The following is a 26,887-nucleotide window of genomic DNA, read 5'->3' as shown; positions in this document are numbered from 1 at the left end:
AACAATAAGCTTAAAATTATTATGCTTTTTTAATTTATCTAATTATTAATAATATAACTATAGTTTTAACCTTATATAAGTCTGACTTTAGCTTATATATTTTATTAATACACTAGTGTATGATTTATTTGCTCTAGAATAGCTCTATTTATTGAATTGCTTCTTATGCAATGTGAAAAACTTAAAAACCAGTTAGATTCATTAAATTTGTGTTATATTTTTGTATTGCAAATGGATATATCAGACAATAGGAAATAAACATTTAGTAATCCACAGTGTTAAAATTTGAAATGACAAAACATTGATAGTACAATTTGTATAAAAAGATAAATTAGACAAATTTGCAAAGGCACAACAGACATTAATTTGGCACATGATTCACAGAAACTCCACTTTACAATATAGCACCGAGAATCAACGTTCAGGCAGTGAGTACATTGCACATAAGCAATTTGTTTAATTTCATCATTACTCATTGTTATCTCTTATTTCTGCACATTTGTCTTCAATTTCATCTGAAATAATCAAATATATTTCTTAATTTTGATTTTTGGAAAATAAGACAGTTTAAATATTAAACTGTTGTATTTCAAATCAATGACAGTTATTTGAAAGAAAGGTGTGCTCGAAAAATATTTTTATGCTATTTTAAAGATGTTTACAATTTCTTAATAACTGTTTTGGAAAATAGATTTATTTGTACTTTTGGAAATATAACTGTAATTAGTTCTAAAACTATAACATATTTTAGAAATAAGGGAACATTATGAAAGACTCAAATGTATTAAAAATGAGCAAAAGTAAAATAATTTCTAAAGTAAAATAGCTAATAGATATGGCGGTGATATTAGTAATCCTCCCACAGAGATTAATAATCCACGGTACAGAGAGGAGTATGAGCTTATAGGGTGCATTCACGCGGCAAGAAACACAAGGATTGGAAAGTCACTCTGTTTTTTATAACACTAGGATTTTACTTTCTGTTTGTTATAGCTATGAAATAACTTGAATGTTTCAATTGGCGATTGAAATGGGCTACAGGTGGCGTAGAACAGAACTCTCTATCTGTGACAACACTTCGCATGCTTTCACCATTAGCGTCTGGAGAATCATAGAAGAAGGAAGTACGTTAGTTTCTGTCTTGATTTTCATATAGATTAAAATCTTTTAAGTTGGGAAACTATATGGAACTGAAAACTACATTAAACATACTTAAAAAAGAAAGCATCATGGGAATTTTAAAAATATTTTTATTTATTAAAAACGGAAAATATGAAGAAAAGGAAAAGTATCGTAGTACATTCCTATACAATCAGATTAAGGTGGTTTAATTGATTATCTGTTAGATTTAAGCCTGGAGAGTTTTGTGGCCAGAGGAGTACGGTAAACTTATCCTGGTGATTTTTGGAACATCCACGTACATTGCGAGTTGTATGACATGTCGCAATGCCCTACTGGTAGAAATCATCCTGAGGAAAAACAATTCGCATGTAGGGGCGAGCATTGTTCTAAAGGACAGATACGTACTTAGGTTGATCCATCCTGTCTTCTACAATAATGAGTGCACTCCTCCAGCTTGGATAATTCCAGCAATTGTAGCAAATTGATTGCTTTCAGACATTTCATGTCGTACACGCCAACGTCCATCTGTCAGATGGAGCATAAAACGTGATTCATCAGTAAAATCACTTACTGTCGTCACTTATTGGACGTCCAGTTGCAGTACTGACGTGCAAATTCCAGCCTTCGTTTCCAATATGAATAACAGTTTGCAAATGTGCATTAACCAGGCGTCTACTACAGAGCCTTGCTTATAAGCAGCAACGTTAGCTGAATCGTCGTTGATGAGAAACTGTTAGTAGCACTTTGGTCAAGTTTCTCAACGGTTGCGCGTCTATTCGCCCGACCACATCTCCGCAATCGTCGTTCACCCCTGTTATCTATGAGATTCACCTTATTTGCCACGTTGCTGATTTGGGATAGTATCATTTTGCCACTCTCGGTATATTTTTTGCCATGGTGGCATGCGAACAGTTTATAAAACAAACCGTTTAGGGAAATTTTAAACTCTTGGCCCGAAAGCTAAAGATCATGCCCTTTTGGAAGTTGGATAAATCGCCCCGTTTTTTGCATTACGGTAACAATTGCAATGTTTTCCGATTCGCTCGGACGCCCTTCGTATACGCCCTACTGTTATGTGTTATCACCTGCCTGTGATTGAATATTTTCCGTTGATTTCGAAAGTGGGTTGTGGTTACATTAACGCGAGTGAACCACATCTGTTTATTAAAAACTAAATACCCCATAACTGGCTTGGAGGTGGATATAACATGAAAATTTTCATACTAAATTCAAAACTGAAGTGGGTTGTCAGCACATTTTCCACCCCTATTCTTTTTAATAAGGTTGCAAGCAATTGTTTTGACTGAAATGCATTCTGTATTAATATTTGTAAACCATAGATATATATGAAGTTATGAATATTCTATCTCTTCATGCGAAATTAACGTAGTTTCACCCCCCCCCCAAAAAAAAAAAACTTTTTTACGTAAAAATTATTGTTTCTTCATATGAAGTCGACGAAGTTTCGCCCAAAGGAACTGATTTCTTGTTAGAATCTTTGTCCTTCATGCGGAATTGCCGAAGTTTCGCTCAAATAAAACTTTTTTTATGTAAGAATTATTGTTTCTTCATATGAAGTCCACGAAGTTTCGCCCAAAGGAACTGATTTCTTGTTAGAATCTTTGTCCTTCATGCGGAATTGCCGAAGTTTCGCTCAAATAAAGCTTTTTTTATGTAAAAATTATAGTTTCTTCATATGAAATCGACGAGGTTTCGCCCAAAGGAACTGATTTCTTGTTAGAATCTTTGTCCTTCATATGAAATCGACGAAGTTTCGCACAAAGGAACTGTTTAATTTTAAATAATTAACTGGAGATAATGTATAATTATGATTTTGTTTAACAAGTCGGCTGAACTTACTTTCCTGTAATCCCAAGCAGAGTCCCCACTCTTTCAAAGAGATGCGATGATCGTCATCAGCGTCGCATTTGTCCAAGAAGGGTGCTATGCAGTGTTCCATGGCCAGTAGAGGAGCTCGGATTGGAAATAATTCGTGCCTTGACACAGATCTATGTAGAAGATAAATTTATTACACTAACTCATATTTTTAAATCTCATATGATTCTGTAGATTTACAATTTGTGGAAATTTTATTGATCTTATTCACGCTTGATAAGCACAATCTTATCAATAATAATATTTATCATTGATCTCACTATTATTAATATCATTGATCTTTATTGACTAATAGTGAAAAGTATCAGTTGTTCGGCTTTTATTTTATTTTTTTATTTTTTAAAACAAAATTGCTTTCGAATAACCGCTTTTTAAGGCCTTGATTGTATTTTAATATAATGTTGTTGTTGTTGACGTATGCCTATTTAGGCAGGGGGTGCGATTGCTCTTGTTTTCTAGTGGCGCCATCTATGGCCAAGAATTTGACTTCTGTCACACCATACGTCGCACCCGTTTATAGGGCGGACCCATTCATACATCCCTTCATTCATCCACAGATTGTAATTTTGACCTAAATCAGAGAACGATCGATCTTCAATCCAGTACTCCCAGAGGTATTGATTTGTTATGGGAACATGGAGGACTTATGCGACTCGACAGATTTAACGTGCATCAGTCACTTTACACGCCGACCGACGTGGTTCGAACTCTCGGGCATGGGCCCAGTGCCCTACCGACCAGGCTATCCCGGCTCTTTTTAATATAATAAAGTACGAATAAAGCATAACAACATGAATAAAGTAAAAATAAAAGCGCAACAGACGTTTAGTTCGATTCTATAAACAACGTTCCTCGAAAGATCCTTTGGAGGTTTATATAGAATCAAAAGTAAGGTATATCCAATTTTTTTCTTTATATGTGCTTTATTTAGGTGGTTTTCGTATACCCTATCTTTGTTTGAATTTTGATTATAACTTATCTTGATGTTCTTAAATATTGTGATAATGATAACGATCTCCAAAAAACATACTTCTATGCACCGCCTTGGCGATATTCTAAAGTGCTTTAAATATTTTTTTCACATTTACGACATACAGATTCATACCTTTACTATCTATGATAAATATTTACGATAAATTCCGAATTGTTTACATTCCCATTTGTAGAAAAACATCTGCTTAAAAATCGTCTTTCAATAATTATTATAATCTTTCCGTGACCAGAATGCGATGAAAATTTTTAAGTATTAAAATGAAGCTGATTTACTTATTTTTATTAACTATTCCCATTTCCAATCATTACTATATGTCATTCACTTATTTTCCTAATCATAGATATGCGTTATTTTGGTCTTTCTACCTTTTATCCTTTCCTTACAGCAAGTATCATTTACTGCCGTAGTAATTATTAGGAGTAATATTTAATGAAAAAAATTTAGTCTTTTAATAATTTCTCACCTAGACTTATATGCAATTGCTTATAAGAAAATGATTCCGTTCTTCAGCGGATTTTGAATTTTATTGCTGATTTAGCGACAAATTCGAAATTCTGATTTACGAAAACTTGTGAAAGTTTTTCAGAAAAAAAAATGCTTATAGATACTTGATGAGCCCAGGGAATAGACAGATTTGATGAGCACACGGCTCGGGGGATAGAGCGTTCGCCTTCCAATGACGTGAACAGGGTTCGAATTCTGCACCCGGCTCGCACCAACCACATTGCTGATGTAAAATATCCCTAATGGTAGACGGATCATGGATTAAAGTCCCCTTGCAGTCGGGCTAACCGTGGGAAGTCTTCCACTCCATGTAACGCAAATGCAGGTTAGTTCCATCAAAAAGTCCTCCATAAAGGCAGATTTTTCCCAATACTTGACCCAGAATAATTCCCTTGTCTTCTAGATGGTGTTCTAAATTACAAGGCTGCGGGGTTGAACATTAGTAGTTGTAAACTCAAAAATTGGGTCGGCTGTTCAACGACGGTTATAAAATGTAGATATTTGAATCGTTACAATTGTTTGATTACATCTAAGCAAGATAAGAGAAATTTTTACATTTCCTTTTGTAAGAAATTTTAAATAATAAAACAATTGAAAATTTGCGAGTCGTGGAAGAACGTCTTCCCACCGTTTCAAATAAAAAGTTTTAATTCGTGTAAGTTTTTACCGGTCGAATGGGTGTGAATCCAGATCGCAGAACTTCCAAACAACAGCGTTGGCCCATCTTTTGGCTAAATCTTTCTCTGCTTCTTTTTCCAATTGAAGATAAGGATCGTCCAGTTCTTGCCTGTTGGCTAAATCTTGCATGATGTTGAAGAGCCACTCCCTCATTCTCCTGGGAAAATCTTCCATCTCCTCATCACTACATCTGGGAATTTCTATATATATTGAAAGAAAAGATCTAAAGTTAAAAGAGTAAAATACGTTCAACTCCTATACCATAAATTTAAATTACTATATATTTTTTATTAGTATATAGATTCGCCAACCGATTTGTAGATTCCATGATATTCTGATTCACAGTCCCGCCTATTAGCTGATTCACTAATATGCCATTCACTTATTTTCCCAGTCATAGATTTGCGTTATTTATGTCTTTCTCACTTTTATCCTCTCCTTGCTATAGCAAGTATTATTTTCTGCCGTAGCATAGCGAACCCACAAAACGATGCTTTTAAAATGAATTGCTATTCATTAATAGGAAATTAAAATAGAAAGAAAGAAAGTATTGCACTGTTAAAAAATAACGTTGATTAAAGTCAAGATATCTCCTAATATAATTTTATATATATAGTTTGTTTAAGAATCAATATATTCTATAATCATAATATAGATATTCTATCAGCATAAGAGATTTCATCCTGCTTTTCAAATTATTTAGCAGAAAACAGAACAGATAAAAACTTGAATGTATAAAGTGTTGGAGGAATTCCCACTTTAAGTTTTTGCTGCTGCATGTTGAGTGACACGTTGTCATGGTATAAGATGTTGAAGACCTTTTCTATGAACTAAGTTTGGTAGTTAGTTTAGATTCCAACCCACAGTACTTCTCCAGAATTATTGTTTGACCACGTAGATAAAGTTCATAAAATTCTCTTAATTTTTATTTTGAAAATTAACTAAAAGTGTTCCCTTTGCCAAAATAGACACTAACGTTTTTATTCAATGGTAATTGTTTTTATAAACTATTAGCTATCAGATCTACTCCGTTCATAATGCTTTCAGTTTGGTTTAGGTTAGGAGTGCGAAAATCTCCAATCGTAGCGCTTTTGTACTACATTATGTGAGTGGATATACTTCGTTCGTAATGCTGCATCGGTAAAGATAACTCTTTATCTGTAATATATTGACAAAAATTTTATAATCCAAACTAAGGCTTATTAACTAGTAATGAAACATAAATATAATAAATCCTTTGTATTTCAGTATTTAATTGTGTAAAACAATAAAATTAAAAACTTGATTCTTCTCAAGAGTAAGGTGACCATGATTAGACGTCCTCAAATTTCATTGATTGTCCTTAAAAAATTTTAATCTTTCTAAGGGCAGAAAATGTTCTCAAATTTTAACTTTTGTCCCCAAGTTTATCTGAAAACATATAGTATATTTTTTTTATTTGCAGTAAAATATCAAAAAATCAGAAATGTGCATGTTTTTTTATTTTCATTTTTTAAACAAGATAATATTGTTTCACAGAAAATGCAAACGAAATACGAAAACAAAACATTAAAAAACACCATACTAAAATTAAAAGATGAAAACGACATACTTGTTTAAAAATTCAGCAAAGAATAAAAGAATTTTAGAATATTGTATGATGTTTCAAACTTGCCTAGCAATGAAATTAACTTTGATGAAAATGGTTCTGCACCTAATATTAGTTATCAATTTAAAAAAAAATCAATTTAAAAATTGTTGCACATATAAATCAATATATTCCATAAATCATGAAATTTTTCGAGGACTCTTACCTTAAAAAAAAAACCTTAAAAAAAAAAAAAAAAAAAAAAAACAGGAAGTCATGCAGTTTTTTTTCTTAACATCTAGCAGCTCAGATTAGTAAAAATTAATAAGGCTCCTCTATAGTGGATATTATATATATCCTTATAATTTAATTCAGGAGCTCTAGTGTAAATCAATGCATTCGTAAAATTTAAAGGAAGTTATCCTCTTATTGTACTGCCATCTGCTAATACCACTGTCAGGAATAAGGTGAATAAATTTGGTCATCTTACTCGAGAGAGAAAATTATTATTTCTCCACCAACGTGTTCAGATACTAACCTCGGCACTCGCCGTAGTAATCAACGTGAACGTGCTTATATTTCTTAGTTTTGCATTCCGCTTTATCTTCGCTGCAGAAACATCTCATTCGGTAGATTTCACAATCGCTGCTCCATGTTTCATTGTGATTAGAACAAACCTATTTTGTAAATATATATATTGATAAAAACATATATATTTCGTAAAACAATTAATTTAAGTTATTGAATTGGTGATTAAAAGTATATTAAAAAAAGATTATTTGGATTGTAATGCGTCAATAATCTCATTTAACTCAAACTCAATCTGTAGTAAAAAATATATAAAATTTTAGACGGACTGATATTGCCAGAAAAATATCCTATTCTATTACATTATAAAAAATTGCAATGAAAAATATATGTATTTATCATGTACACTGAGTGGCCAAATTATTATGACCACTCCTTCAGTACGCTGTTGGGCCACCTTTTGCGCGTATTATTGCCTTAATTCGTCTGAGCATGGATTCTATGAGATGTTGGTATGTGGTAGAAGGTATGCCAGACCATGCTCGCTGAGCTTCACTTGTCAATTCCTGCAAATTTGATGGTACTGGATCCATCTGTCTGAGCGCCCATTCAATTTCATCCCACAAATTCTCAATTGGATTGAGATCTGGGGATTGTGCTGGCCAACGAAGCAAGTTAAATTCTCCGTCATGCTCTTCGAACTATCTGAGGACAATGCCAGCTTTATGACAAGGAGCGTTATCCTGCTGGAAGTATCCATCCCCGCCAGAGTACACCATTGACATAAACGGATGTACTTGATCTGCGATGATACTTAAATACCCTTGGGCATTAAGGCGTTGTGGTACAGGAATTAAAGGATCCATACAATACCAAGAGAACATTCCCCATACCATAACGTTGCCAACACCAGCTTGAAGTGTCGTGGCAATGCAGTTGGGGTCCATGCTTTCGTGCTGTTTTCTCCATATTCTCATCCTGTCATCTGCGCGATGCATTTGAAATCATGATTCATCGAACCACATGACCCACTTCCAGTCATCTACTGTCCATGTTTGTGCTCCTTTGCAAATTGGAGACGTCTGCGCTTATTTAAAACAGACAGTAGAGACTTACGAACAGGTCGTCTGCTTCCATACCCTATACGGCGCAATGTGCGTCGAACAGTCCGTTCACAGTTGCTCCTTGATTAAGATCACTTGCAATTTGTCACACTGTTGCTATCCTGTTGCGCTGCACAACCCTGGCCAGCCTTCTGTCTGATCGAGCATTCAGTACCCTGTGACGACCGCAAGTCTGACGTTGAGACCCAATTTTTTGCTTGATTGTCCATTCTTTGTACACATTAACAACTGCTGCATCACTTTTCTTTTCCATATCTGAGCAAGCAACACAGTATAACTGATGACTCACTTGTCCAGCATTCCCGTGTTATGGTTATCTTGCCCTCTAGCGGCAGCGCTGTGACGCAATAACTCATTTGCATAAAACTCTGAGGTGGTCATAATAATTTGGCCACTCAGTGTATATTTTCTGACCAGTTGATAAAGAATTTCAGACACACAAGAAATTTTTAAATATAATTCTCATAATTTGATTCAAATTAAGAGCATAGTCTACCTAGTAAAAGAGTAAGCAAGTAAAAAGAAACTTTTTTTTTATCTTACGGTTCATATTTATTTTTACTCTTGCGAAATACAAGGTTGTTTAAGAATGTTCTAATTTTATATTAATCATTAGAATTGCCTGACGAATGTGATTATGATAGTAGAGTTTGGAAATGTATGATGAAGTCATGGTGATTACACAATGAACTATTTAAGCAATAACTTTTGTAAGCGATAACTTGTTAATATACAATTACCGAAAATGTTATCGATCATTACTAACAAAATGTAACATTTCTTAAGATATATGTATATATACCTAGGTTTCTTGTTAACGTTTTGTAAATGTAAGAAAGTTTTTTTTTCTTTTTAAATAACATTAAGGTTATTATTTTATGGTCATGAGGCTATTTCAAATAATTTTGAGGTTTCGAGAGAATCACGTATCCTTGTTTGAATAGGTTTTGAGGTTGTGGGAGAATCAAGTAATATTTTTATTTGCAACTGTTTTGTGGATGTGAGCTACTCAAGTAGTTGCATTTGAAATAGTTACTTCATGTAGTTATATTTTAAATTGTTTCTATTTCAAACAATTTTGAGGTTTCGAGAGAGCCAAGCATCCTTGTTTGAATAACTTCTGTGGTTGCGAGCGAATCAAGTAGTATTTTTATTTGCAATTCTTTTGAGATTTCGAGAGAATCACGCATACTTGTTTTAATAAGTTCTGTGGTTGCGAGAGAATCAAGTAGTATTTTTATTTGTTATTATTTTGAGATTTAGAGAGAATCACGCATAATATTTGTTTGAATAAGTTCTGTGATTGTGAGAGAATTAAGTAGTATTTTTATTCATAACTGTTCTGTGGTTGCGAAATTAAAAAAAAATCTTTTTTAACAGTTTTATAGATGCGACTAGTTTTATTTTAAACAGTTTCATAGTTCCAAAAGAATCAGATAGTATCAAATAATTTAAAATAATTTTGTGGTTCGGATAACTTACTTTTCTTCTGTCATCTGTTTCTTCAGGACATTGTGACAAGCACACACATTGTCCTTTACCTTTGTCATTTACTTCACAAACTCTTCCAGGTCCACAATGAACTTTAAGACAGGGATCTTAAATAAAATGTGAAATAAAAAGAAATTAAAAAATTTTTTCTGATTGGTTAAAAATAATTCTAAAAAGAACTATCTATTTAAAAGCGTAATGAATGCTTCAAAACATTTATTATCGATGTAATTACAATCCCAAAAAGAAAGTAATCGAAATCTTCATTCTACTCAATTGTATTCTTCATTACATGCTCATTTATGAAATGGAATTTATATATATATTTTTATATAAATATTTCTAAATTTATATATAAAAATAATTTTTTTTTACACAAGTATTGATTCCCCCCTACCCTATTTTAGAGATAAATTATTTGCATTTTTCCAAAGCATGTTTTGTATATTATTTACCAAATTAGTTGAAACCAATGATTGCACTTTCAAATAGCGAAAAAAAACCAATATAGCATTGTTTTTAATGAAGAAACGTGAACTTTGGCAGCAAATATCAACGTATTCGAGTTAAAGTAGAAGATTTTCCTTAAGACCGTTGAGTGCTTGGAAATATTTATACTCAAAATAGGTTCTTCTTTCAGCTGTATTTGCACTGTTTTAAGAATACTAAATATTTTTCTTTTTAAGCATTTAAAAATATGGAGATTGTAGCACAACTAATGGACGGGATAATTTAAAAAAAATAAAAATAATTAAACTTGCTCTAAGCTGTTTATACAGTATTTCGCAAGTACCTGGAGTGTAGCCACCTCCAACTTCATTTTCTTTACTATCTTCGTCTACTTCATTGGAGATTTCATCCTCAGCTATAAGATCTAGTTGGTCCCTTTCTTCGCTAGATTGGCTCTGCACATAAAACAATAAAGATTGGCTCTACACATAAAACAATAATTTATACTAGAGTATAATTGATGGGCAAAAGGTAGCATAATAATAAACCATATTCAGAAACCGATCTTAAGTTTAAGCACATGCTTATATTTGGGCACGAATGCTTGCTAAAATGTTGCCATACACATTTAGATGCAAGTACGAGACTTTGCTAATTCAAGTTAAAAGTGTATCGATGAATATCACCTGCTTTGATATATCAAATACAATCGATTGTAAAAAGCGAATATTTATTTTTCGGCAGACGATAAATAAGAGAATAAAATTATCAGTTTTCTGGCTATAATTTCAAATTCTTCAGAACAAAGTGTAGGCAGAGAATTAATTATCTACTTTAATCTGAGCATTAGTTATGTAATCTAATTTCATACATGAATTTCATGTATGAAATTAGATATTTCTGCTTATTGAGCAGTTCTCCAGAGGAAATTATGGAAGCTGGTTAAATACTACTTAAAAAATAAATTAAACACTACTAGGGAACAATTAGATATAAAAATATCGCCTTTGGTTAAAGTGTCACTTTTTACTACATTGCCCCAAGTCATTTATTTATTTAATTATATATCGATTATTATTTAAAGAACGAAATTAAAACGTTTCACTACTTATAAGAGAAAAAAGGAATAACAAAAAATTCATTGTGGTTTTTTAAAGTGAAAAATAAAATTTTTAACTCTTCGGTTTTCACCCGAGGATTTTGAATATTGCTGGTCATGTTTACTTGTTGATCAGTAAAACGTATCAAATGAATGATTGACTTAATGTTAACAATAATAAGCTTCTAAAACCGGAAGGAATTTAGAAAACTTCCTTACGTATTCCTCTGTTTATGTACGAGGAGTATCACTTATGTTATGCTTACGTGTGCAGACTTAATATTCTAGGAAGTTTTATTATTGTGATTTGTGTTTAGATTTACACGTAAAATTTTACCAATCCTAAGCGTTTTCTGTTATTTATAAATTCTAACAGATCGTGAGCATGCTTGCGTAGTCTTCCGAATTCATTTGTTGTTTGTTTCGTAGAAATTTAAATTGAAGGAACGTGTTATATTGTCAATACTATAAGTATGATAATATTGGATGCCACGGTTTTTCAAGTTCAGGCGTAAAAATCAATCGAAGATAACAGCGCGAAAGTCTTAGGACGAATTTGAACCCCAAGCCTCATCTATACTAAGCTTTATATGACCAACCATCGAAATAGAAATTTGTTTCACTATTTTTGGGAGATATGCAACAAAATATATGTTCATATACTTGATATTAAATCAACTAAGTGATATTCTGAGTTCTATTTATGGTACATTTGACCTATTTTTTGACAAATAAATAAAAAGTTTTCTTATTTTTTGCACATTTAAATGTAAAATGTGGTATTTTAAATAATTAAAGTAATAATATTGTAGAATAAAAAATGAACTATTAATTATTATAACAAATTCAATTATCAAAAAGAAAACTTACTGGTGGCAGTTTCTTAGATTGTGCTACGGCAAAAAGAAGTATTAATCCTATTAATATTCCTCGTAGCTCCATGTTTAAACTTGAATGGAACAATCTCACCTAAAGAAAGTTCAAATTAATCTGTAATATGTGAAATCGATGCAAAAGTTAAATTATTTTCAATTTAGTACAGGAACTGGACATAAATACAAAAAAAGTCCTTTTTTAAAATATATTTTGGCTCTTAAAAACAATTTGTGAATATGGACCACCGTGAATATGGATGAGAGGGGCCGAAGGAAGCAACAACGGTAGTAATTCAATCAAACAGGGTATCCATTCTACTACTCAGTTCATCAAAACTCTAAATGTATGTTGAACTTTGAAACTAACATTATTTTTGTTAAGAAATTTTATTTTTTATTCAATTAATTACTTGTCGTAAAAGAAATATTTTGTGAATAAATAAAGATGATTTTCAAGCAGATTTTTTTTTATACATCTGAGAGAATCTAAACATTTTTTGTTGGTACTTTTACAAAGCATTAATTTTCTCATGCATTTACATAAGAAGGAATTCAGCATGTGGATTTAATTTTTGCATGAATAAATATTATTATTTAAAATTTAATAAGTTTTATTTGCCCTTGCAAATATTGCATTATTACACTCCTTTTTTTTCAAGGCCAACTAATTGGGGGGTTTGCCTCGGGTATCTACAAAATCTCTGAAATCCACTAATCTGAACTTGTTTTCGCACCAACAATTTTTTAAATCATAAAAAAGTAAACAAATAAAAATCCCATCTCCTTAAAAAAATATCCTATGTTAAAAAACAAAAAAAGACTAACGATGACGATTTAAAAAAAGAAAAGAAATCGACTGCAATTTATCTGCCTTAACAGTAAAAATAAATGTTTTTTTTCTTTTTTTCTTTTTACATGAAGTGACAATGATATTTTTGAACGAAAAAGAAACATAATATGACAGATATTAATCTGTAGTTCAGTATATTTGTCTAACCCTCATCAATTAAAATAAATATTTAAAAACGAGTAAAAAGTACATTTATATATAAAGGTTCTCAGCAATAACTGCTTTTAATATATACTTTTTGAATCGTTATTAATAATAAAGTTAACAAAAAAAATTCACAATTTATAGTGCAAATTAATATACATTTTCAAACTCCAACCAATCACTATTGAGATCAATAAGAATCGAAAGTTAACAAAAAAAATCACAATTTATAGTGCAAATTAATATACATTTTCAAACTCCACCAATCACTATCGAGATCAATACGAATCAAAAGTTAATAAAAAAAAATTCGCAATTTATAGTGCAAATTGATATACATTTTCAAACTCTAACCAATCACTATTGAGATCAATAAGAATCGAAAGTTAACAAAAAAAATTCACAATTTATAGTGCAAATTAATATACATTTTCAAACTCCAACCAATCACTATTGAGATCAATACGAATCGAAGGAGGGACTACAAATTATTTAACTGACACAATGTTGGGAACGACGTCCGGACATTTCTCTACCCGTAAACCAGGCCGAAAGCGTTAGGAACGGAATTTGGTCGGGCCATGATGCGGGAAGATGAAGAGGACGCCATACTACGAGAGAAACTTTTCGTCTCAAATTCTCTTTCTCCTACATAACTAATTTAAAATGAAAACTTTAGAAAAAGTAAGTTCAGGCAAACTTAGAGAAAGCCACGAAGTTTCAAATACTGAAAAGAAACTTTTGAAACATCAAAATGAAAATAAATTATGAGAAGATGACTTAGGATTACGCAATGGAGAAGTTCTCTTCCAATAATTTGTCTTCATTTTGATATTTTGAATTTTTTTTTTCAACAACTTTTTTTTCCAAGCTTACTCACACTAACTAGGGCGCCGGCAGCGGGGTGCACCCTCCCTAGCTTTTTTTTTTTTAAACAATTAAAAAGATACAGAAAAACAATTTTGTTCTAAATTTTTTTATAAAAAATATTTTCATTCAAAAACAAATAATTAAGTAATTAGTGATACATAACAATTAAAAAATTGTTTAATCAAACAAGAATTGTAATCGTCTTGTTTGCTGTCCAAATCTGTTTATAACTTTTTCAATGAATTCTGAATCATCTTTGATTCTTTTCTTATGTACACGCACAAACTTGGCAGATATCTAAGCTATATTTTTAAATTTCATTTAACAAAATATAAATAATATTATATTTTCTATTAGTTATTTAGTTTAACAAAGGTGTATAACACAAACTGACTTCTCACTACTGTAAAACTTCATCAACACAATAAATACCAATGTTAAGCGTGCACAAACACGTTAGTATACGAAACTACTGTTTGTAGTTATTTGTGTTTCAAAGTTAGTAGCTATGGCAGCACTATCAGTACAGTTTCTCGTGGCAAAATTTGCAAGTAAAAGAAATTCGTAATTTTTTTAAAATATCTTGTTAACAATGAAGAAATTGACACATGAAATGTAATAACAAAACAAAATGTAATAACAGAATATTTTAAATATTTTTTTGGGGGGGATGGGGTGATAGTTTGTTAGAGGGCTGCACCCCATTTTATATTATTCTGCCGACGCGATTGCCCACTAAAAATATATCCCAGCCTCAGTTGATAATAAATTGGTTTTTGAGGACCATAATCCTGCTTTTGCGCTATTAGACCTCAAAACTGGAGTTCGAGAATGTTTCTTTATTATTTTACGAGCTCTTATCTGTATAGTACTTCGTTTATCACGGATTTTATAATTATGCTTTGCAGACGATCATTTGTCAATAAGAAGCAGCAATTAATCGAAAATGAAGACAATTTCCTTTATCTGAGTTGCACGCGTTATTGTTAAATATTTATTTAAACGATGATTTAATGATAATAAAATTACTACAGCCTATCGTCCATGTTTGTTTACGAACATGGCCTTGAACTGTCTAGAAATGATAACACTCGAGTACATAGTTTCGTTCATTCAATTTAAACTAAAATAGTTTAATTTGACGAAATCAAAACATTCTAAATACAACAGATTGAAATTGAGATTATTTTTTCCAAGTTGCACTTCTATTTTTTCTCCTTCTAAATGGATGGTATTTAACATTCATCGTAATTCTCGTAAAATTTGTGTAATTTTACTTACGGCGGAGGAACATTTAGATTCAAATAGAAATAACACCGATGACATAAATGCTGTAAAGCAGTGGTTTTCGAATTTTATAGTTCTGGAAATTGATTGTTCAACAATATGCAATCAACTTTCTTCACCAGAATGTTGCGAATGGGGGGGGGGGCAGTTTTTGCTTTTAAACTCTTCGTTTATTTTAAGTTTTATGCTTACATTTATGTAGAAATATATACACATATAAAAATAAACATGCATATATACATAACACTTTAAATAAACGATGAGTTTTCCAAAAACAAAAAGGGAACCCGCCCTCACGCTAAGCCTATGTTCTTCACCTCATTTTCTTAGCGTACACAGACTACTATTTCTGTCATACGAATTCCGAGATGGATTAATCCTGTAGCATAATAGGAATGATGTTCCTGTTGCATTATGGGTTTTTGCATATCATGAACAAGTCCAACTCATGAAACTCATTCCTCCCTTTGAATCCAAGGGTTCCGCGGGACAATTTTTGGGAACTTCTGTTCTCAAGTATTCACTTTCCAAATTGAAGTGCCATTTCATATTATTTGAGATTTTGGTAGGTAAAACATTACAGATTCAATGAATTTAAATCAATGAATTCGGATAAAACGAAACAAAACCGAGCATTAAAAAAAAATCAAAGTAACCTTAAGAAATACCCTCATTTCTTTTTTAATGCAAATTAGTAAGTTAGAAAATGTATTACATTGTTTCTCAACGTGGGCGATATCGCCCCCCTGGGGGCGTTGGGAGTATGCTGAGGGGCGGTGAACTTGTTTTGGGCGGTAGGGGAGCGTTGGATATGTTTTGGACTGTAGGGGGGGCGATGAGCATGTTTTGTCATTTAAATTCAATTTTAAAACAAAAAAAGTTATTAAATTAAGATTTATTTAATAAATAAAATTAATCTAAAATTAATATTAAAGAAAAAAAGATTAAATTAATATAATAAATAAAGATTATCCGATACACCATTTGTAACATCAATAAAGCGAACTTAAACAACTCCTATTCTCCGATTCGAGCCAACACAGTTTAGCACATGAGTCAGTAGTTTTTGCCTCTGACTCATTCAAGTCATTTGGTGGAAATTGAAGAGCATGCGCTTTCAGTATGAATTTTTGATTTGACCCGTATTTCTTATGATGGTTTTCGTTATCTTCCTTACGGTTTTCTCTCCAGTTTCGATTAGATCTCATAGTTTACTTGGCCTGGTACGTGCTCGAATTAGTTTTTATCATAAATTATTTATTAATTTTGAGAAATATTTGATTTTCTGTTATGCTTTGTATTTTGCTGCCACCAACAATGTCGGTTAAGAAAAAGAAGTGTCATCAATACAGTGCCACGTTCTTGAAGTTGGGATTTGTTCAATCATTGTTGAACTCTCAACTATCCATGTGTTTACTTTGTACCCATATGTTTACTTTGTGTTAAGTTTTATCTAATGAGGTAATGAAATCTTACAGTTAGCAGGAGCATTTGAAAAAAAAAAAAAAAAAACGCATCCTGAGAAACAAAATAAAGATTTTTCATTTTTCATGAATATCTTTTTCCATGTTTCTGAAGGCATCTTCGGTCTCAGGGTTACTAGTAACCTCATCACAAAAATGCGACGATAGTTTGATAGCTTCTTATAATATATCAAAACTTATTGCTAAATCTGGGAAAGCTCATACCATCGGAGCAGAGTTGATACTGCCGGTTGTCAGAGTTGATACTGCCAGTTTAGAAATAGTTTTACACCATCCAGCTGCATCCACTGTGATAAAAAAATATCCCATAAGCAACGATACAGTGCAGCGACGAAATGTTGAGATGGCTGAAGACGTTGAAATTTCTTTATGCAAACTTTTGATATCCAACGAATTTTCCCTTCAAGTTGATGAATCAACCTTGCCAGGTAATGTAGAGTCTACTGTAGGCATAGGTCCGGTTTGTAAAGATAGGAAAAATTATTCAAGATATGCTTTTTGCAAGAAGCTTGATTGTAGATATCAAAGGTAAATCTATTTTTAATACTGTCAAAGACCATTTTAAAGAGAAAAACATTCCTCTTGCGAATATTATGTCGATTGCCACTGATAGGCTCATGCAATGGGGGCCGACATCGCCCTTTTGGAAAGATAGGTACCTGATATTTTTAGCTGTTCACTGCGTGATTCACAGATAGCATTTAGTAGGAAAAAATCTCAGCGACTGTTCGCATAAATCATTGCAATATGCCATGTCTGCTGTGAACAAAATTCACAGTAATGCTCTCTACGATTGATTATTCAGACAGCTGTGTAAGAATAACAATAAAGAATTCAATCGCTTGCTACTATACAGCGAGATTCGCTGGTTTTCCAAAAGCTTCTGTCTCAATAGGCATTGGAATCTTTTCGACTCTTCGGAAACAGAGATGTATCTCTGAGAGACAGATTGCTGGAATTTAAGAAAGACTTAGGCAGATTTATCTGTAAAATTTAAGGGTAATAAGTTACATCTTCAAGACAACGAGCTCAATTTGATCCCTACAAAATCAGTTATTTCTGCCTTCTTAAAAAAGCTCATTTTGTGGAAGCAGAATTTTGGTTGGAATGAGTTCAGCCAAGCAGGAGAAATTCGCTCTGATGATGCACAAGAATATTCTCAACACCTTGACTCTTTGCACATGGACTTTTCTGACCGTTTTAAAGATGTTTTGTTCCCTAGAAGTGCCTCAATGGGCTTATGGGTTCTGAACACTTTTGTGAATATTGAAACAGCAGAGGTTCAGATTTGGTCGAAGTTTTAACTAATGAAACTTTAAAATGGTGATCGTCTCACACAATTTTTGCTTAAAGGTAACGTCAGTTGTCTCTATCCTGGACTGTAGACTACCTTTAAAAATTTTTTAATTGCCATTCCTTCCTCCTAACTTGTCGAACGTGGATTCAGTGCTGTTACAGATTCTGTCACGATAAGAAGAAATCGACTCGAAATTGTGCAGCTAGTGTATTTGCGTCTTCATCTAAAAGTATTGAACCGACTGTTAAGAAATTGGTTCTGAACCATTAAGTACAATCATCCCACCAACATAGTTACTTGAATGTTTAGTTGATACTTCTTTTTACTGTTAAAAAAATTTTGGGTGTTTTTTTATTTATCTAATTAAGAATAAATCATTTTTTAAGCATAGGTTTCTTTGTTGTATTTTTTTTCCTTAAACGTATTTATTTTGATCATAACAAACGGACTGCGTTTACCTGCCATGAGAAAATTATAGAGTTAATGTACACATTATTTTTTTTAAAAAAACAAACAAATTTAAAGCGTAAAAAGATTGCTTAAAGATGTTGCTTCTTATAATTCAGCACACCTCCATCCGTCCCCATACTCTAAATAACTAGATTTTCACGAAGGGGGTGGTTGAAATGCTTTTTGCTCCTTAAGGGGGCGGCAACGTTAAAAAGGTTGAGAATCTAAGATGTATTATATAATAAAATATTTTCTTTCTGGAAGGAGTAAAATTAGATTCTATTTTGAATCAAAACTAGCATATTGGAATGTTGCTGTATATCGAATCTTTTGTCTTAGTTGGACGAAACGTATGTCTTACAGTCTATCTGATCTACCGTGCTGTCATCAGTTTATATGTTGAGAATTCTTAATTTTTTTCTTCTGAAAAGCGTAATTTTTATTGAACCATCTCATAAGTTTATTTATAGGTTTGTAATATTAACGTAGAGGAAAATGATAAATTTTGAGATCTATTTTCTTTTAGAATTTTTTTTTAATCTGATATATAGGATTATAGAACTGCAGTGTGACAGGAATATAACTTTGAAGAGTAGGCCCATTTTGTTGATATACAAATTGTTGTTTACTCTAATTGAAGTTGTATATACAGTGCACGCGTTAAAAAAAGAAAAAAAAAAACTACTTTGAATAATTTGATTTAATGATCAAATCTTCACTTTCAGGATTCATAGGACTCAATCTCAACGGTTCGAGGGGTTAAAAAAGTCGTATTTTTAAAATTCGATTTCTCAGGAAGTATTCGACTGATGTCATTAAAATTTTGTATTTTATTGTATAAATTTTTTTTTCAAATGATGTAAAAAATTCTATATCTTATAATTAAATTTTTTTTCTACTGTTATTAGTTAAAATAATAAAAATATTAAATAATCATCACAAATTATTTTTTGCATAGAATTAGACCTCTTCTTTCTGTATGTTAAGAAAAATGAATTTTATAATTGTGTGCAGAAATTTTTCAATTCGCTTAAAAAGTATACGCAAAAAGTATAAATTGACATTAAGAGGACCAAGCATTTGACTGCTGTCCTTACCAAACTATTGGAATCATATTTCCCACATTGCGGCTACCTCCTATATTTTGGGAGACAAATAAAACCGAATCCCTCGAGGAAAAAAAGACATGTCTATTCAGAGAAGTACGTTTTTGTGTCTGATTTCGTAACTCATATTTTATCTTCTGCACCAATCAATTAGCATATTTTAAGTCACCCCCTCGATGCATTAAGATTGAGTCCTAGCCTAGTACGTGAAGATTCGATTCTCAGGAGTCACTTGGTCCGTTTCTCTTATTTTTTCGCACTGTACGAATGTTGTGAAACGTTAAATAATGTTAAACAGTGTACTATAAGTTTCATAAGCACCCTATGTATAAACTTCATAGACTAGCATCTTTATTTCCCTTCAAAATTTCACTATTTAATGAATATATTATTATAACGTTCTTTATTATAACGTTATAATGTTATTATTATTATAACGTTAAGCAATGCGGTAACAGGGGATTCCGGAGTGTCTGGAAACACTATGGTAAGGCTGTAATGGCAAAATAAAATGTGTGGTTTTAGCTGAAGAAGGTGAAGTTTACATTTAATAACGTTTGGAAGTTCTGCTGTTTTAATTTATGTACACCGAAGAGCCTTTACATTATGACCACCCTCCATCTATAACAATGGTTTTCATGGTTTCTCGCCCAGGAACAATGTTTTCAGGGGGCACATTTGGACCCATAATCCTCATGGAACAATCCCTGACGTCTGTAAGCTACATGAACATAGTTGCAGACCAGGTTCACCCATTCACGGCAACAGTTTTTCCTGCGGGGGATGGTGTTTACCAACAGGATAATGCACCATGTCATAAGGGTCGAATCGTCATGGATTGGTTCGAGGAACATTCCAGTGACTTTCAATTCATGTCTTGGCCCCCAAATTCAACTGACATTAATCCAATAGAGCATTTGTGGTCCTACTTGGAAAACCAAATTCGTGCTACCACGCTACCTCCTCGCAATGTGAGGGAATTGCAGAACCAGTTGATGAGCGCTTGGTACCAGATACCTCAGACTACCTATCAGCACCTTGTGGAATCAATGCCACGGCGGGTGCTAGCAGTTTTGAGGGCTAAAGGTGGTCCTACATGTTATTAGCAGGGTGGTCATAATGTAATGGCTCTTCGGTGTATATAAAAAAAAAATCTAAGTCACAGTATATATCTTTGGTACTCATACTTTTTTGTAGGTTTTGAATAATTTTCAATGGCTCTCAAAGAAAACAAATTTTGATCTATAAAACAAAGAATTTTGCTCTGAATACCAACTGTAATGGTTCACTAGAAACAGAAAAAGAAATGTGAAAGCGATTTGCGCCAAAACACTTATTATAATTTCTTTTATGGGTAAAATTTACACGAAATGAATTAACTGCTTGTTTGATCAAAATTTTTCTTTCGTGATCTACATCTAAAATGAAGTTCACTTTTTGGTCTAGTCCTAAATACTTGAAGAGAAATTTTACATAAAAATAAATACAGGATATTTTTCACGAGACTCTTTCTCCTTGATGAAGCTCTAAATTGTGGTCGAGAACCTTAACAAAAGAAATAGTGGATATTTTTACTCGATGCACTTGTGTTTATGCGGGAAAAAATATATTTTAAGTATACAACAGACGCATCTGTTTATTATCATTTTTCTTTTTTTAAGTGACGTCACAGTTGCTGGAATGAGAAGTCCATCTTTTCCCACACATCATCGTTTTCATCAGCTCTTTTTTTTTTGTTGGTTTCTTTCAGCATTTTGGAATACAGTGTTTCTTTCATAGTCTGCTAAAGACAACATTTCTGCGTGGGATTTGGATGTCTGGCCTTGTCACGGAGCGGAAGTTAATTAGACTTAGAGCAGCTTGAGTTATTTATTTTTCTCAATAAAAAATTGTTCTAAACAAATTAATCTGGTCAAATTTTAATATGTTAGATAAAAAGTAGAAATCAAAGATATAGAATACTATAAGAACTTAAAAAAAATCGAATGAAAAACTGAAGTAATTAGTTGATTTGAAAAGTGTTTTTTTTAACTGATTTTAATTAAGGTCAAGTTGATTCGAATAATTTGATTCTTATCAGTAACTAGACTAAATTCTTCAAGTTCCATCTAATTTGGGATTTCAATCCCTAAATTAAATTTATTCAATCAAATCTTAGCTTTGAATAACACGTTTATTTATATCATAAACAAAATCAAATGATTTGTAGTTTGAATACTTATTTATTATTTTCAATTTGAATTTAGATAATTTGAACACTAATACGCTGGTTTATATTGTTTTCCAAACTATTTTTGAATTTTCGATTTATGATTATAACACGATTGTCATGATATCAAAGACCAAAGAGGATTTAGAAAAAGGGGTATTCATAGAGATAGACTAACTTGTCGTCGCAAGTGGCTATATTAAAGTAAATTTGCTATGTAGGCAGTAAAAGAAATATAATTTATTTTTTTACTATAATAAATATATACTAAAACATACATAAAATTCTTAAAATACGTTCTTACACATTTTTATAGTTATAAATAAAGGAAATTATAAAATATTTTTTGAATTGAATTAATCATTTGATCTTAAAACTGTTTAATGTCATTAAATTTCAATAAATATTTTTAAGGAACTTATTGAAATAAGCACAGTTAATTTTAAATAATAAATTTTAAAAAATGTATTAGACGCCTAAAAGTTTTTAAGAAAAATTCAGTCGTGTTTTATTTATCTTTGAAAAACAGTGTAAATATAAAACTTTTTTAATTAACAGTTACTTTATAAATTAAATATTTTTCACAATCAACTGATATCTGGTTCGTCTTTCTTATATAGTGTCTGCGTATGAGTCCCCCAGCAGCAAAACCCTCATTGGACCAATATGTACGAATCTTGGCTAAATAAGGGTTCAAAGGACAGTTATTTTTTAATTTTGGCCCTATATAGAATTGTCAGATTCACCCGATATTTTACAGCCACTTTACAACCAATACTGGCCCTATATAGAATTGTCCTATTCACCCGATATCTTACAGACAATAAAGGCCCTATATAGAATTGTCAGATTCACCCGATATTTTACAGCCACTTTACAACCAATACTGGCCCTATATAGAATTGTCCTATTCACCCGATATCTTACAGACAATAAAGGCCTTATATAGAATTGTCAGATTCACCCGATATTTTACAGCCACTTTACAACCAATACTGGCCCTATATAGAATTGTCCTATTCACCCGATATCTTACAGAAAATAAAGGCCCTATATAGAATTGTCAGATTCACCCGATATTTTATATTCATTATTCAGCCGATAATGGCCCTATATAGGACCAATATTTAAAAATCGAGACATCCCAATAATGGTCTCTTTGTGCATGTTCATATATTTCCTAACTGGGGCCAAGGTGAAATTGTTGCTAGGGTCGATTTGTGGGCCAGAAGCGGCATCAGTTACGACATTTTAGTGATATTACTTCAAAGCAAGATTTTAGAATGTTTCATTAAAAAAGTTTTTAAATGCATTTTTTTAAAAATTTTTACAAATTTCTAATGTTAAGAACAACAAAATTTAAATCGAGATATTTTTAACATTATTTAAAAATTGGAATAAAGTGAACTATTTCATACTAGCATTAGTTGTTCATTTTATTTTGTTTAAATTAGCTCTTCACCTTTTTCAAATAAAACCCTGATTTGGGATTTCACAAAATCAAAAATATTCACCAACATTGAATTTCGTTTAATATGTGATTCAATTACTTTAATGGCTTCGTTGAAAATTAAAAAAGTTATCCTTAATTCTGAAGACATGATCAAAGCTCTAACCTGCAAGAATTTTAACAGAATCTGTATTGTATGATACCTTATAGCATGCTATTCATTTTTTTTTTAACTTTCATAAAATTTGTATCAAAAACGATACGCAATCAAAAAATTTACCGGAAATGCAACATTTGATTTGTATTGTTCCCATCTTGAGTTAATCGTAGGTCAATTATATCTCTAATCACACTAAAATAGTTTCCTCGATCGTTTATTATACTACTATCTCGATTTTTTCTATTTTTATTGTTCTTGTCTTGAATATATCTGTCGTAGGTCAATTAAAACTCTAATCAAACCAAAATAGTTTCCTCGATTATTTATAATAATACGATCTTCGATCTTTTTATTTATAACGTCCCCATCTTGAATCTGTCGTAGGTCAATTACATCTCTAATAAAAGAAAATAATAATAATTTTCTTGATCGTATATAATAATACGATCCTTGGTCATTTTATTTGTATTGTATCTGTCAAATCGAAAAAAAATAGTTTCTCCGTTTGCTCTTAATATTTTTCTCATTCTCTTTACTCTAAACTTTGAATGTCTCAATGTAAAGACAAGGCCAGGCACAGATTTTATGGGCTTCAGGACAATTTTTTTTGTGTGGCCCCTTTCCTCAAAACACTTAAAGTTATGTTTTTATATTTTGTAAGCTTTTTAAATAAGCTGATTCAAAAATAATGACTTGCAATTTAATTTCCGAAATATTAATTTTTCATAAACATAAATATATTAACTTACAATAATTTTATTAGTTTAATTGTTAAACTTTTTATTCCTACAAACCACTAATATATTGTCGCTAATATATATATAAACACACTTACAAATATCATATATATATATATATATATATATATTACAAGAATATTTTGATTTATTCGTTAGTAAAATATTTGTTTAGTTGGTTACCATTTGATAAGAAAATAATTGATNATATATATATTGCATATAAAGGAATTCTCTGTAACTTTAAAAAAATAATTAAAAACATAAAATTTTTTTGTAAGGATTCAGCAGAGTACAACTTATAACAGTAAGTAAACAATGCGTTTACCACCCTGAATTAAGCATTTCATTAACTAAATTAAATTTAATATTTTTCCGTTAAAATTTGCATGTGGTTGTTAGCAAATTACGCCCTGTTTACCAAACATGAAAACAATACTCACTTTCTCAGACGATGTAAAGATGGAGTGCTCCACCACAGAAGTAGAGGAACTGTTCTAATTAAAGAATGCCGCTTTCAATCCAAAAAGCTCCAGAGTGTCACGTGTTTACGTCTCTGACCTCGGACTTCCATCGCTGCTTTTTTTCTCCAAAATTTCTCCTTCATATTTTTGATGAACCCCCGCTTCTTCATAATCCTCTTCTTCTACTAGCATTTTGACTTGACCTATGACATAGGACGTCATCTGAGTCATAAGAGGCCTCCAGAAGGCGGTGGAATTTTTTTAAAAAAACGGTAGTGGATAATCTTCATTACCATCATATTATTCGAACAAGCATAAGGGTGTGTAGTAGTGATTGAGACTGGCTCCGTGATTAGTAAATGCCCGTCCCAACTATAGTTTTAAAATTCAATGCAGTTTTCGGATTTTGTTTAATGCGATAATATTGAAGTTTTCGTATCAGTTTACAATTGCAAACGAAGCGAACACGTTTTGAAAAAGAACATATTTAGTTCAGTTGTTGCATTCGAAAATTGATTCGCCTTTATTATTTTTTTCCCACTAATTTATGTAACAATGCACGTAGCTTCGAATTATAAATGTCCGCCCCTACTCGGCTTTTAAAATTCAGTGCAGTTTTCGGATTTTGTTTCATGCGATAATATCGAAGTTTTCGTATGAGTTTACAATTGCAAACGAAGCGAACACGTTTCTAAAAAGAACATATTTAGTTCAGTTGTTGCATTCGAAAATTGATTCGCCTTTATTAATTTTTTTCCAAAATTTTTTATTTAACAATGTACGTAACTTCGAATTATGTATTTTAATGATTATTTCTAGGAATTTTTAAAGACTATTTTATGATTTAGCCATCAAATTCTCGAGCGTCAAATTAAATAATTTTGACAAATGTTATCAAATCGAATATTTCTTAATCTCATCGAATATGATCAAATCAAATATTTTTTAAACGTCATCGAATATAATCAAATGGAATATTTTCAAATGTGATCAAATCGAATATTTTCAATATCGAATAAGATCATATCAAATATCTCGCACATGGGCACAACTCAAAAAACACCCGTTTTGGACTAAGAACAGGTGTAAATATGAAAATACACATTCTTTTCAGCAGCAATGCTAGCACAACTCTTATTCAACTTGAAGGTAATCTTCGTTTAAGCATACTAAAGCATTTCTGATGCATTTTACTTAGCAATGAAAACTTTAAACCCACTTATCTCGAAGCATGATTTTTTTTAGTTGTGCCGCTATTGCAGCCCATGAGCGGTATATGAATAAAAAATGCCCTCAAATATAATCGAACCTCTTAATTGCAAAATGGAACGGAACGTTACAGAAACGAGAATATTCCGGTTTAAATGTATTCGAAATCGAATAGAATGGAGAAAAATGCTATAAAATCTATTATAAGTGATTTGAATAGAATATTCTTGCTTGAAGCTAGTGACATAGAAATCTGCGCATTGAACCTTAAGCAAATATTTATTTATTTATTTATTTTATTACCTACTATGTGGTTGGAGTTCTTTTAGTTGAGACTTATAATCAACGGCAATATCAACTTCGCAACTAATTAAATAATTCTGAAATTAACATCATTGAATTTTCGTTATTGCATTAAGTATAAGAAGCCAATGTTCTAGTAGGATCTAAAAAAAACTCTCAGAAAACATAAGTCATGTTAAATGCTTATTTTGAAGATGTGAATCAAGGTAGTAGATATAGCAAAAGTTTAAGAGAAGATTTACGTTTATTTAGGGCAGAAGAGAAGAACTAACAATGAATAACTACATCATGCATGAATTAAACAGAAGAATCAGAATAGCGTCATATTAATAAATTAGAGGCGGCAAACCTTTATGGAAAGAAAAGAAAAAATACTTGCCTTTTAAACCTTTTCTAACGTACAAAAGGAGAAAAAAATTCTAAGTCTGACTATGGTATTTTTATGCAAATTGCGCAAATTTTTCTATTAAGTCTAAATAGTTAAGATTTAAAAAAATAAATAAATAATATAACAAAAGATAAAATTTTTTTGTTTATTG

The 26,887-nt window shown here is 31.6% G+C and overlaps 1 protein-coding gene across 1 annotated transcript; it reads right to left on the bottom strand.

Annotated features, from left to right (window-relative positions):
* Window positions 1-247: 247 nt before the first annotated feature.
* LOC107441863 (SPARC) lies at window positions 248-25,046 on the bottom strand. The gene is made up of 8 exons (XM_016055255.4): window positions 24,816-25,046; window positions 12,324-12,422; window positions 10,698-10,809; window positions 9,896-10,011; window positions 7,300-7,438; window positions 5,184-5,394; window positions 2,983-3,131; window positions 248-515 (listed from the first exon to the last, which is right to left on the bottom strand). The coding sequence occupies exons 2-8, from the start codon at window positions 12,393-12,395 to the stop codon at window positions 469-471; spliced, it is 846 nt and encodes a 281-aa protein (XP_015910741.1). The 5' UTR covers window positions 12,396-12,422; window positions 24,816-25,046; the 3' UTR covers window positions 248-468.
* Between the last annotated feature and the right edge of the window lie 1,841 nt (window positions 25,047-26,887).

The sequence above is a fragment of the Parasteatoda tepidariorum genome, chromosome 10, assembly GCF_043381705.1.
Source record: "Parasteatoda tepidariorum isolate YZ-2023 chromosome 10, CAS_Ptep_4.0, whole genome shotgun sequence".
Taxonomy (NCBI): Eukaryota; Metazoa; Arthropoda; class Arachnida; order Araneae; family Theridiidae; genus Parasteatoda; species Parasteatoda tepidariorum.
Note: the sequence above shows the minus strand (reverse complement) of the source record. Positions and strands in the feature narration are given on the sequence as shown.